The sequence below is a fragment of the Talpa europaea genome (genome assembly GCF_964194135.1).
Source record: "Talpa europaea genome assembly, chromosome: 16".
Lineage (NCBI taxonomy): Eukaryota > Metazoa > Chordata > Mammalia > Eulipotyphla > Talpidae > Talpa > Talpa europaea.
The window spans coordinates 38,218,104-38,230,086 of record NC_140084.1 but is presented as its reverse complement, the minus strand read 5'-3'; the positions used below and the strand labels follow the sequence as shown (position 1 = coordinate 38,230,086).

General features: G+C 63.0%; 1 protein-coding gene across 2 annotated transcripts; it reads right to left on the bottom strand.

The window, feature by feature from the left end:
* Positions 1–840: 840 nt before the first annotated feature.
* On the bottom strand, positions 841–10,733 carry LRP3 (LDL receptor related protein 3; the record flags this gene model as incomplete). Of its 2 annotated transcripts, none has more annotated exons than XM_084257810.1 (7): positions 841–1,413; positions 1,650–1,782; positions 2,065–3,181; positions 3,550–3,764; positions 4,994–5,168; positions 8,772–8,819; positions 10,661–10,733. In XM_084257810.1, 7 exons carry the CDS (start codon positions 10,731–10,733, stop codon positions 841–843), a joined length of 2,334 nt encoding a protein of 777 aa, XP_084113936.1. The 2 variants fall into 2 exon arrangements, with proteins under 2 accessions (XP_084113936.1, XP_084113937.1); XM_084257811.1 differs by having other exon boundaries at positions 4,994–5,132.
* Between the last annotated feature and the right edge of the window lie 1,250 nt (positions 10,734–11,983).

The window sequence follows — 11,983 nt, the reverse complement described above, 5'->3', positions numbered from 1 at the left end:
CCAGCCCGAGGCTCAGAACCCTGTGTACCGGGATTCTTCCTGCAACTTTCTTCCCATAAACCACCACAGAGTGGGTATCAGATCTTCAGAGCTCACAGTCTCACCTTAGTTTACAGGTGGGGAAACTGAGGCACTGAGACAGGATGGGATGGATTTGGCCACTGTCTGTTGGCACCACACCCTCTGTCCCTGAGAAAGCATAAAGCAGCCTGTCCAGGGTGCCAGGGCCTACAGGAGACACTACCGGCTTCCTCTGCCCCATGCCCACATTCCCAGCCCTGCTCTAGTTCCCAAGAGATTGATCCTTCCACTGGAGGGCAAAGGTCAAAGCCATCAGGCTGGCCCAGCCCGTGCTGACACTCAGACATGAGAGAGCAGTAGCGTCTTGCCCCAGCACCTCCTGGGTCCTGCAGAGGAGGGAGGAGGGCGCCACACCCACAGGGTGCCCACCGTGGACCCCTCACGGCCTGTTAAGAACAGCTCTGCTGCCCCATAGGGTGAGTGAGGCCACAGAAAACACTCCAGACAGCCCTGCCCTGGCCCTTCTGCTCCTTTGGCAATGGAGTCCCAGAATGGAGCGGGAGGAGATAGAAGTGAGACCCCAGGGTGCCTGTGTGCACACTGGGCCTGCAGAGGGGCTCGTCAGCTCCCCCTCCCTTGCTCAAGGCCCCCAAGCCTGCCCACCATGCCCAAGGGCCCGGGGAGTGCTGATGCAGCCGGCGGGCCGGGCTTCGGGCAGGCCTCTCTGTAAGAAAGAAGGACGCAGAGGCAGGGTAGAAACAACTGTGTATTCCCTGGTTACAAAGCGGGGCTGTGGCGGTCACCAGTGTGTCCAGTGTGTCAGCAGACCAGCAGGGCCTCATCATCACTGACCTCCGATGTTGGGGAGCAGGGTGGCGGGGGGCTCCTGCAGACACCCATCGGCTCTGGTGGGTGGGGGCCTAGGGTGCTGCTGGCAGTGGGGGCCGGGGGGCGAGGGTCCTGGGCTGTGCAGGGCTCCTGAGGCATGTCCACAGGGGCTGGGCTGCCCACCAGAGGATCCCTGTCCTTGTCCACCAGCCTGCACTCTGGGTCCCGCAGGCTCGAGGCGGGTGGCACTGAAGGTCCCACCTCTGGTATGTGGTTTGGGGTGCTGGGGGGACCATCCCCAGCTGCCCCAGGGCTGTCTGTGTCCGTTAGGGGTGCCGGGGTGTCTGGGGCGGCCCCGGGTGCGGGCTGGAGGAGCCCGTCCCCCAGCACAGTCTGTGAGGTGCGTGCAGCGGTCAGCAGCGGGATCTGCCCTCGGGGTGCTCGTGGCCGATGAAAGAGCCTGTTCCAGAAGCGGCCGAGGCGGCGGCGGGATGGTCCCCGGCGGGAGGCGTGCCGGCGCATCTGTCGCCGCATGGCTGTGCGGAGGTTCTGCAGCACCGAGGCCTGGAGGGTGAGGTGGTGCTGAGGGTCAGAGGCCAGCACCACCCCACCCCCAAGGGACCCAGGACTTCAACACCGACACATGCCCCCACCTGGCTGTGGCAACCCATGTCACCGGACCCAGGCCCTCTCCCACCTCCTTCAATGCCAGGCCCTTCTCTGCCCTGGCCTCCTGTCTTGGGGGCTCTCCGAAGTGCAACAGGGAGCCCTGGGCCCGTGGGGTTCCTCCTGGCACTCACCTGGGACGCACTGTAGACGGGGAAGTCCTCCACAGGCGGAATGAGGCCTTGCGCAATGAGCTGACCATAGGACGGGGGAGCCTCCCGCCGCACAAACTCGGCCTCCAGGCGCGTCATCTGGGTCTCAAAGGCTCTGAAAACAACGGGCAGAAGAGCAGATGGCAGGGCTGGCCAGGACCCCACACTTCCTCCTCCATGCGGCCACCTGTTCAGGGGCTCAGCAGCAGCTTAACACCTTCAGCCACCCCCAAACCCTCCGACCCCAGTGTGCACAGCACAAACCCACCTATGGATGGCCTGAACCCCACCAGACAATCCCACAGCCCTCCAGATGGTGAGCTCCCTCCCGCCTCCCTCCAGGGACGTGAAACCAGGGCTCCTGGCCAGGAGATGGGCACCGGGCAGCAGTGCCCACCTGTACTCTTGTGTGCGCAGGGAGTAGAGCTTGAAGGCGCAGCCCAGGGCGATGACCAGCAGCAGGCCGCACACCAGGCTGCCGATGAGGGCGGCGGTGATGACCTTGCGGGGCACAGCGGCCAGGCAGCCGTGCTCGTCGCTGCCGTCCTGGCAGTCCTCCTGGCCGTCGCAGCGCCACGTCTCGAAGATGCACAGGTTGGTGCCGCAGTGGAAGGTGCCAGGCTGGCAGGAGAAGCAGTTCTTCTCATCGGCGCCGTCAGGGCAGCTCTTCTGGTTGTTGCAGCGGTCGGCGGGCGCGTAGCACAGGCCGCTGCCCCCCTCACAGGGGTACTGGTCGGGCGGGCAGGCGGGGCAGCCCTGCTCGTCGCGGCCGCTGGCGCAGTGCCACCAGCCATCGCAGCGCTGCGGCTCAGAGAAGCAGCCCTGCTCGCCTGCGTCCCCCGCGTCCCCCTCGCCGCTGCTCCCGCACGGCTGCTCCCAGGGCAGGCAGTAGCCCTTCACCTGGTAGGTGGCGTTGAAGCCATGGCCAGCGCTGCGAGCACGGGCGTGGTAGGCCACGGTGAGGCGGCCCTGGGCGGCCTCGAGGCTCACAGGCCGGTGGTTGCTGCGGTAGGACAGCGTCTGCAGCAGGCGGTCCCCACGCTCGCCGAGGCCCTCGTACACCTGCACGTAGTCATCATAGCCCAGCCGCAGCTCGAGCTGCAGCAGCACGCGCCGTGGGTCCTGCGTGTCCACCAGCCATGTGCAGTGAAGGTCTGAGGGGCCACGGGCCGCGCCAAACAGGTCTGGGGACGCAAAGGAGCCGTAGAAGCTGCCCAGCCGCCGGCCGCACGCCAGGTCGGGGCAGCCGGCCTCGTCAGAGCCGTCACCGCAGTCCTGAGTGCCGTCACAGCGCCGCTCCACCGGCAGGCAGCGCGTGGACCGGGCCCCGCTGCAGGGGAAGGTGCCGCCTGGGCACAGGCTGCCTGGTGGCTCCGAGGCCGGCGCTGAGCAATTGCTCTCATCCGAGCCATCGCCACACTCATCCACGGTGTTGCACTGCCACGGGCCCGGCAGGCACTTGCCGTTGTCACAGTGGAACTCATCTGCCTGGCAGGACGCCTGGCCCAGCTTCCCTGTAGGGTGAAGAGCGCAGGGGGAGAGAGTCAGGGCAGGCAGGGCCTCCCTCCAGTGTGGACCTCTGACCCGGAGTGGGCAGCATGCTCCCCCACTCCAGCTGGGCCTCTGCAGGGCTCAGGAAGAGCCTCTCCATGCCACCTGACTGACTGAGACCCTGGGAATGCCTGAGCCTGGGGGGTGAGGAGCAAGGCCCCCACTCTAACCCAGCCTGCAATGTCAGGCCAGTGACCTGTGCAGCTCCCACTACCGTGCTCGGGGCCATGGGGGGAGACTCAGCAGGTAGAGGGCGCTGCCTAGTCTGGGAGCATCTGAGGATACATTGGGTGCTCTGTGGTGCCCTGCTCTGCCCTGCTGCCAGCGTCACCTCGGATGTAGGAGAGACGAAAGCCCTGGGCCTGGCCGGAGCTGGAGGCGTCAGAGTGGAAGAAAATCCAGACATGGTCCCGGGCAGAGGTGAAGGCAGGTGGAATGGCGGAACCGCAGAGCCGGAAGGCCTCCTGGCGGGGCGGGGCCGCCGGGCCCAGCATGAGCCAGTCCAGGGAGCACTGGTGGGATTCCTCCACGTCAAAGTTGCGGAAGCTGCGGGGGGAGGGCAGCGAAGACCGAAGACGTGGGTGGGTAAACAGGGCCCACACAGCCAAGACTGGCGGGGAAAGTCAGGCCTGAGCCCACAGCAAGGACAGCCAGCCCCACCCGGCCCTGCTCCTCCACTTCTGGTCACTCAGTGGGACCCCTGCCAACTCTCAGGGGTGCAGAGGTGGCTGCATGAATCAGGACAGCCGGGGACAGCATGCTCCCCTTGTCTCATCCTGCCTCCGTCAGCACACACGCAGCACCCCCAACCCAAGCGGAAGTGGAGAGGAGTCAGGAGCCCCATACTCTCTCACGAAGGGCAAGGCCAGAGCTCTTCTCATGCTGGCCTGCTGGGCTGACCCAGCACACTCACAGGCGGGCCCTCCCAGCGGGCCTAGGCTGGGCCTGGGTGTCAGCTCGTCACTGGGGGGAAACTCTGGCCCTGCAGCCCCCGGCCCAGGCTGTGGGATGAGCAGCCCATAGCGCCTTGGCATACTCTGGAACAGCCAGAGATCACAGGGTCTTTGGAGGGAGTGCCCTATAGTCACAGGGGCCAGGACAGATCCATCCCAGTTGTCCCTTCACGCCCCTGAGCTCTGCAGCCATTGAGTAACTACTCCCACGTGGGCCCTCCACGCAGGCCCAGGCTCCCCAGCCAAATATCCCCACGGCCCCCCAGCCAGGACTTCCAGCCTCAGGTCCACAGTGTTGCCACCTCACCCGATTTCCCTCTGCTATGACCACAGTTCAGGCATCAGGCTCCTGCCTGGCTCCCTCTCCTGCAGAGGTGACCCTGGGCCCCATGCCAGCCTGGCCTCCAGCCATCCATGCAGGACAGAGAGGACACCTCCTCCAGCTCATAGATGGCTGGGGCGTGCCCCCCCCTCACCCTCCAGGGCCCTCTTCCAGGCAGCACTGCAGTGGCCGACAGACTCCACAGCCCAGGAGAGGGGTTCCAGCAGGACAAGGCCCAGCTCTGGCTCATCCGCCACAGAGCCCCACAGAGCCGGGCACACTCGCATGCTTACAGTGCATATGTGTTTACATGGAACACACATGTTCCACATATCTACTCACACACACACGCATGTGTATGCCTGCTGTACTTGCTCAGACATATGCTCTCACGCACACTCATGGGTGCGCCCTCTGCATGTGTTCGCACATGCACCATCACACACATGCACGCACACGTGCAGGCACAGAGTCCCCTGGGCACCCCGGGAGTGTGGTACCTAATGGTGATCATGTCCCCACGGTCGCCCTGGATGTACCAGCTGCAGTTGGTGCCAGGTGGGTAGTTGAGGGGCCAGGCGGGGCTGTAGATGACACCACGCCGTTCTGTGCGCTGCTCCAGCTTCCCGCTGCAGGCGGCTGTTGGAAGAGGAGGCTGAGAAATGCTGGCTTCGCCTTTGGGGTGTGGGGTGGGGCTCAAGATTCCCCATGATTGAACACAGGCCTTCCCAGGGTGGGATCTGAGCCAGCCAAGGCAGCCATGGCCACGGGCAAGGCCACCACTTGGAAGTGGTATGTGAGGGAAGGGGGGCAGAAAGGACCCACATGGACTCAGGGGAGACCCCAACTCCACCTTGTTCAGAGAGTCTAGGTCCCATCCCCTGCTCCAGCAGGACTGGGAGTGAGCCCACAAGCTCCCCTTGGGGCACAGACAGGTGCAGGCTCAATGGAAGAAGCTGACCTGAGTCAGGACTCTCCATCGGGCCGGAGAGGGAAACTGCCCTTGCTCCCCTGTGCCCTCGACCCCCAGCACAGGACCTGGGCCAGAGCGAGTTAATACCTACCCCTGGCCTGAGGCCTTCCTCCCCCAGACAGACTCACAGAGGCCAGGTCTCTCACCTGCATGGGCTGGGGAGTCAGGCCCACATGTCTCCCCTGGGTGTCACCTGCTGCCTCAGCCAGATACTTCTCCCCAGGACCCACCTCTAGACCTTCTTTCGGGGATCAAGAGTCTGGACCATCAGCCAAGATAGGAGCCAAGTCCAGATGCCAGTGAGCTGCCAGCCCAGCCTTGCCTCTCAACAATGGTTCCCAGGCAAACAGCCTCACCCCAGAGAGACCCCAGAGCTACTCCACAAATTCCTATATGTGGAGCAGCAACATTACTTGGTTACTGTTTGCTCTTCTCCATAACAGAGACCACAGAAACCTTGGTTTCTGCAGCTGTCAACCCGGCCTACACAGAGTGGCCGCAGAGCAGGAAGGAGGCGGGGGTCCATGAAGGGAGCTGGGAGCTCTGGGGGGCCTCTTGCCTGGATGCCTCTTGGCTGTGGGCCTGGAGGGTGCCACCAGCAGGGACAATTATCCCAGACCCTTCTGTGATGACAGGCCTCATGGCCACCCCCATCCCAGGACCCAGGTACAGGTGGGGGAAAAGGCCTCGTGAATCCAGTCCCGGGCCCACATGCCAGACACACCAGTGCACCCAAGCCCTCAGCTTGCCCATCAGTAAAATAGAGTCAGTATCTTGAAGGGTGTCTTAAAGACTCCTTGTCTTAAAGGGTGGCAGGGAATTTGAGGAGTCACCTGACGGGGAGCTGGGGGTAGAGGGTGAGAGCTGTGGTGAGGGTGTGATGATGGGAGGACTGTGTTTTGGGAGATGCTGATGCAGGATAAAAGATTTGGGGAGCAGAAAGGTCTATCTGAGCTTTAACTGCAGGTGAACTAAGATTCCCTTGGCATCAGGCCAAGGTGGCCAGCTCAGGTGGGCAAGGAATGAACCAGTTCCAGAGGCGAGCCATTCTCTGGACAGCCTGCTAGTGTGACCCCCACGCTGAAGAGCTGGAAGGCCCACTCTGGGCACTCGGGGAAGCTGTAAAAAGAGTGAGGGGAAAAGTCCTTGCCCAGGCCACTGCCCTGGGGTCACGATAGCTGTGGACCAATCCCAGACCCAGGGCACAGGAGGTGGGTCATCTGACCCAGTCAGTGCCTGACAATGTGGGGAAGACAGGGGCTGAGGGGCAAAAACCTCTGAGGTGTGCCAGGGCCTCTGTGGAGTCCCCAGGACTATCTGAACTCAGTGACAGCTGAGAGGGGGCTGGAGGAATACTTCTGCTACAGGTAGGAACTGCAGGCAGCCCTGAGTCTGCATCACAGAGTCCTGGGTTGGGGAGCACTGGAGGCGTGCACCTCAGGCAGCCAGAGCTGGTCTCCACTTCTCTTAAGAAGCTACGGGGGTGCAGTTAAACTCCAGGGCACCTAGGGCCCCAGAGCACCTCAGCTGGGCATGCAGCTCAGGACACCAGGGTGCCCGGCAGAGGCACAGCACCCCTGGAGTGGGCAATGTGGACTCTGCTGGGGCCTGAGGGCTCAGCAGCTAAGAACAGCCAAACTTGTGGGCCTGCATGGCTGCAGCCTCCCTGGCTCTGCAAGTGGCCCTAGTCCCCAAGCATCACTTTTCTAAACCTGGGCACATGTACAAGGCACACGTGTTTGGGATGACACCCACCCTGCGAGCAGGAGGGCTGGCCTGGCCTGATGTTTGTAGGTTGAGACACCCCCACTCTCTGCCATAGCCGCAGACACCAGACCCATGTGGCTCTGGTCAGTCTTCCGGAAATTGGTTTGAGGAGACTGAGGAGTCAGCTGCAGGGGCCAGGATGCCAGGCCGGCCTGGGGCTGGCTCAGTGCTGAGCAAGGCAGGGCCCTGGGCCAGCCGAGTCAGCAGAGGAGGCCAGGCTGCAGGGAGCCAGAGCTGGTGTGTGAAGGGAACTGAGAGGGCAGGTCGAGGAGATGGGCCCATGACAGCCACTTCTGTGGACCCTGGGCATCCCCATCCCAGTGACCAATGGGCCCCAGAGAAGAGATCCCTCTCTGAGCCAGCCTCACTGATTTTCTGCTATAACCCCAGGAAGCTCCTGCCTCTCCCTGCAGCAGCTCAGCAGACAGTACACCTGTCAGAGGCACCCAGACTAGGGGCCACACATTCTCCCCAGCCTCCTGGACTACCAAGGGCCACAGGGTCGGACCGATGCATTCACTCACCCCTGGCAGCCCCTCAGCAAATGCCTGTGCTGGCTTCGGCCCCCCTCCTGTTGGCTGTGCTGGGCACTAGGCCCGCATGAAGACAGCCAGGGCTGGACAAACAGGCAGGAGGCAAGGACAGAGCTGGCACTGTTTTCTTACATTCTAATGTCCTGCGGGCATCCATTAATCACAGGGTCAAAGCATTATCCTTGTCCTGCGAATCGGCCTGGAACTTGTCTTTCTCTGAGCACACCAGTTAATCCAAAACTGAACCTTACCCATCTTCTCATTAAATGCACACACTCCAAGTCACTGTTTCCCTGCCCACGGTATCCCTGCACCAGGAACCAGGCAACCAGAGAACACCCCACAGCCCAGAGCCCGTGGGAATTCCTCGAGCTGGCCAGTCCTAAGCTGTGGCCCCTGCCCCGCCTGCAAGACTCCTATAAAAGACTCCAGACTAGGCTTTCCCTCACACTGTGGCTGCCTGAACCAACCTGAAATTTTCCTGTGGCCTCTCAAGACACATAAGTAACAAATTCTTCTGGCAACAACACTGGCCTCTTTGTGCCCTCATTCAGCCATATCTTTATCAGTTACATCCCAGGTATATTTTGAAACAGGTGGGCATCTCCAGGCACCTCATGATCGTCGGGGAACCCAGGACCTACAGGAAACACAGCTGTCAACTGCACCAGGCCCGTGACAATTTGCTGGTGGTATTAAGGTGCCAATGCCCTGCTGAGCACCAAGCCTCTTTGCTCATTTAACTCTAATAACCAGGCTTTGACGAGATCCTGTTTGTTGCGCCCATTTTACAGAAGGGGAAAGTGAGTCTCCTAGAGGTTTAATCTTGCCCAAGGCCAAGGAGCTCCTTTGTGGTGCAGAAAAGATGCACCTGGACTGAGCTCAAAGAGGCCAGGTGGCATCAGGAGACAGGACCCTGCGGGCCTGTGCAGGGGAGGTCAGGGACCCTGCGGGCCTGTGAAGGGGAGGGCAGGGAGGAGAGAGAAAGGAGTTGCTCTGACTTACCTAAGGCAGGAACTGCGCTGCTGAGCCGCCCAGTGAGAACGATGTTCACTGTGGGAGACACAAGGGGCTTCAGTGGGAGGCAGTGGCTCTCGGGAAACAGGCACCTCCCCTGGGCCAGCAGCAGCCCTTAGGGGGACAGGACAACACAGTCCAAAGTCCAGGCCGGTTCTCTTCATCTCGTAGGGCAATGCCTGCAAGGCTGCCACGGTCACTGTGCTCACCCTGTCCTGCTGGGATGGACAGAGGCAAGGCCCCCACAGGGTCTCAGGACCCACCCACACACACACCCCCACAGCCAAAGAGAGCAGGGCACTAGCCTGCCTGTGACGTCTCTGCCCCTCCCCACGCCTGGGCAGTCTAACTCGCTTGGGAGAGGGTGTGTGGCCTGGACCACCTGTCAGAGGGAGACCCTAGCTCAGGTGGGGGGGTCTTGCCAGTCTAGGGGTTCCCACAACCAAAGGGCTTCCCCTCTGAAGGGTTTAGCCAGCCACCTTATCAACCAGCAGCTGGGGAGGGACACATGGCCCACTCAGGGTCCTCACTGTGTCATGCTGACCTCTAGAAGGGAGTTGAAGAACTCCTATCACCATGGCCCAGGGTTTGTCCTTTGCTTCACCGACTGCTTTCCCTCGGGGGTTACAGGACCAAGAAGAGGAGATGAGCAAACCCAACTTCCCAGGGTTTAGGGTGCCCCATTCCTTCAACCAAGGGATCCAGGAAAGCAGAGAGCATCTCCGGAAGGGTCAGCCCTCACCTAGTGAGGAGGCAGGGGCAACTGCCCCTCCTCTCTGGACACCCCAGCTGTGCTGGACAGAGCCCATGCCACATCTGGGCAGGAGGGCCTTGCAGAAGCCATAGGGCCTGTCCTCCTGGCCAGCTCCAAAGGGAGCCCTGCAGCCAGCAGCCCAGAGCTCAAGACCACTAATGCGCCAGAAGTGGGCACTCAGGGGTCCAGGCCCTTATTTAGACCATCTCACACAGCCGAGGCAGGGGCCTTCCCCCAGGCTCAGAACTCCCTAATTCTTAGGGGCAGGGGAGGCTGCAAAGTAAACGGGACAGGCTCTGTTTTACTTTGTCATTTCAGAGGCTTCTGCAAACCCACTGAGGCTACGGTGTCTTCACTGGTGACACCATAGGGTGTCCCCTCATAACCCCTGCTCAGATAATGGCCTCCTCCTCATGGTGGTAAATAAAGGAGCCATGTGGGTTGAGGACTTAACTCCTTCCTTCCCCTCTCCCCCACACAGGGCTCTGCAAAAGTGGCCAGAAAAACTCCTGGGCAGGACAGGAGCCCCTGGACCCCAGGGGCCAGGCCTGGACAGGTCCCTTGTGCCTCCCCAGACACACCACCCTGGTGACACCCGTCTGCCCCACAGAGCTGAAAACATACAAAAGGAAGACAGGAGTCGTTCTGGAAGCTGTCTCTGGCCCAGCATCTTGAGTCTCCAGCTATGACTAGCACCCGCCGCCCCCCCCAAACCCCCAACTAGGCAGGAAACAGTTCCTTCTTCAGGGGCAGCCGGCGTAGTCTTTGTCCATAGCTCTGGAGCGTGGGCAGGCCAGGCAGAAAGCCGCTGCTTGCCAATGCCAGCCACCTGCACAAGCCGGGCCGCCCTGCACACTGCTCACCCCGGCTCCCAGGCACTATCAGAGGCTCCACTGCTAGAGTCACAGCCCCTATCCCGGGCCTAAGACCCTAGCAGGTCCGGCTGCTGGGAGGTGGGGGTTCCCTCTCTGCGGTCTCTGCACAGGAGCTCTCAAAGGACCCTCTCCAGGAAGCCCGGTCCACAGGCAGGGATCGCGGGCCGGGTCGGGGACCCCTCCAGGGCGCGGCGCGGGGTTCTGAGGCCGGGCACCCGGACCCCTCCCGGCCTGCGCGGCCCACTCACCCAGGCAGACGACGGCGAGCTGCGCCCGGGCGCCGGGCGCCCCCTCCAGCCCTGCGGCCTCCCGCTTCCCCATGCCAGGGCCGGCCGCCCGCGGGCACCGCCTCCTGCCCCCGGGCTCGGGCTCCGGTTCCGGCTCCCCCGGCGCCTGCCGGCCGGGTGCTGGCGGCAGCTGGGGTGGCGTCTTTGTGAGGCGGCGGTGCAGGCCCGCAGCGCACGCGGGGCCACATCGGCCGCGGCGTCACGGGCCCCGCGGGGGCTCAGCAGCGGCCGCCAGGGTGGACCCCCGCCCGCCGCTGCCCCCTCGCCCCAGGCGCCGCGCCGCGCCAGGCCTCTGGGCGGGGGCCTCCCGTGCGCCCATGCCCCGCGGCGCGCAGCCCGCCAGCTCCCGCGCCCTCGGCCGCCCCGCGCTGCGCCCTGTGCGCCCGGCCGGGTACCGCCAGCGGTGCGTCGGTGGGTCTGTGGTCCTCCCGCCCGGTCCCTCGCCCGCGCCCCGAGCCTGGAGGCCGCGCCGCGCCACCCACGTGACGCGCCCGCCGAGCCGCAGTGGCGCTGGCTGGGCGGGTGGAGGCGGCAGGGGCGGGCCGGGGGTGCACGCCCCGCCTTGGTGCTGGACAGCTCCGCGCAGCCGGCCCCTGTCCAGTCGGCGCCCTCTGGCCCTGGACCCGGGTGCTCAAGGCAGGCTGAGCATCCACGGCGCCCAGGCCAACTCCTGCCAGACCTCCCCCCCAGGCCCTCCCGGAGCCCGCTGTGCTAGGGAGGGGCATGGAGGGAGGACTGGTAGAAAGTGGCAGGGAAAGGGGTGGCGCAGCTCTGCATAGGGCACCTGAGGACTGAGGACGGGACAGAGCAGTGGCCTTGCTTCCAGAGAGATGTACCCGTTCGTGCCCTTCTGAGCTGTCCCCCTCCTGTGCCACAGGCCAACAGTCCCGTGACAGCCCTTAGAGGAATCTATTTGTGAGCACAAGGGCTGGAGGAAGACACTCGTGGACATTCTGGAAACCCACTCCTTCCAGACGCCCGAGCCCAAGCGTCCTTCCCCGCAGTGTCCTTCCTGTTGGAAATGGAGACGAGGCCTCTTTTTTCCAGGTTGGGGAGGCCCGCTGAGAGAGGGTCAGCTAAAGAGCCTGGTCCAGAAGAAGCAGAAACCCAAAGAGACCCAGGCACAGGCTGGGTCTAGCCTCCTTCCCTGAGACTGATGTGAAATCAGAGGTCCCCAAAGGTTGTCATGGAGTCTTGGTATAGTATAATCTGTTGGACCCATGAGTGGAGGCTCAGGATCCCTCTCCACCCTTTTAAATGTTCTCCATGTGGGAGAGAACGTTG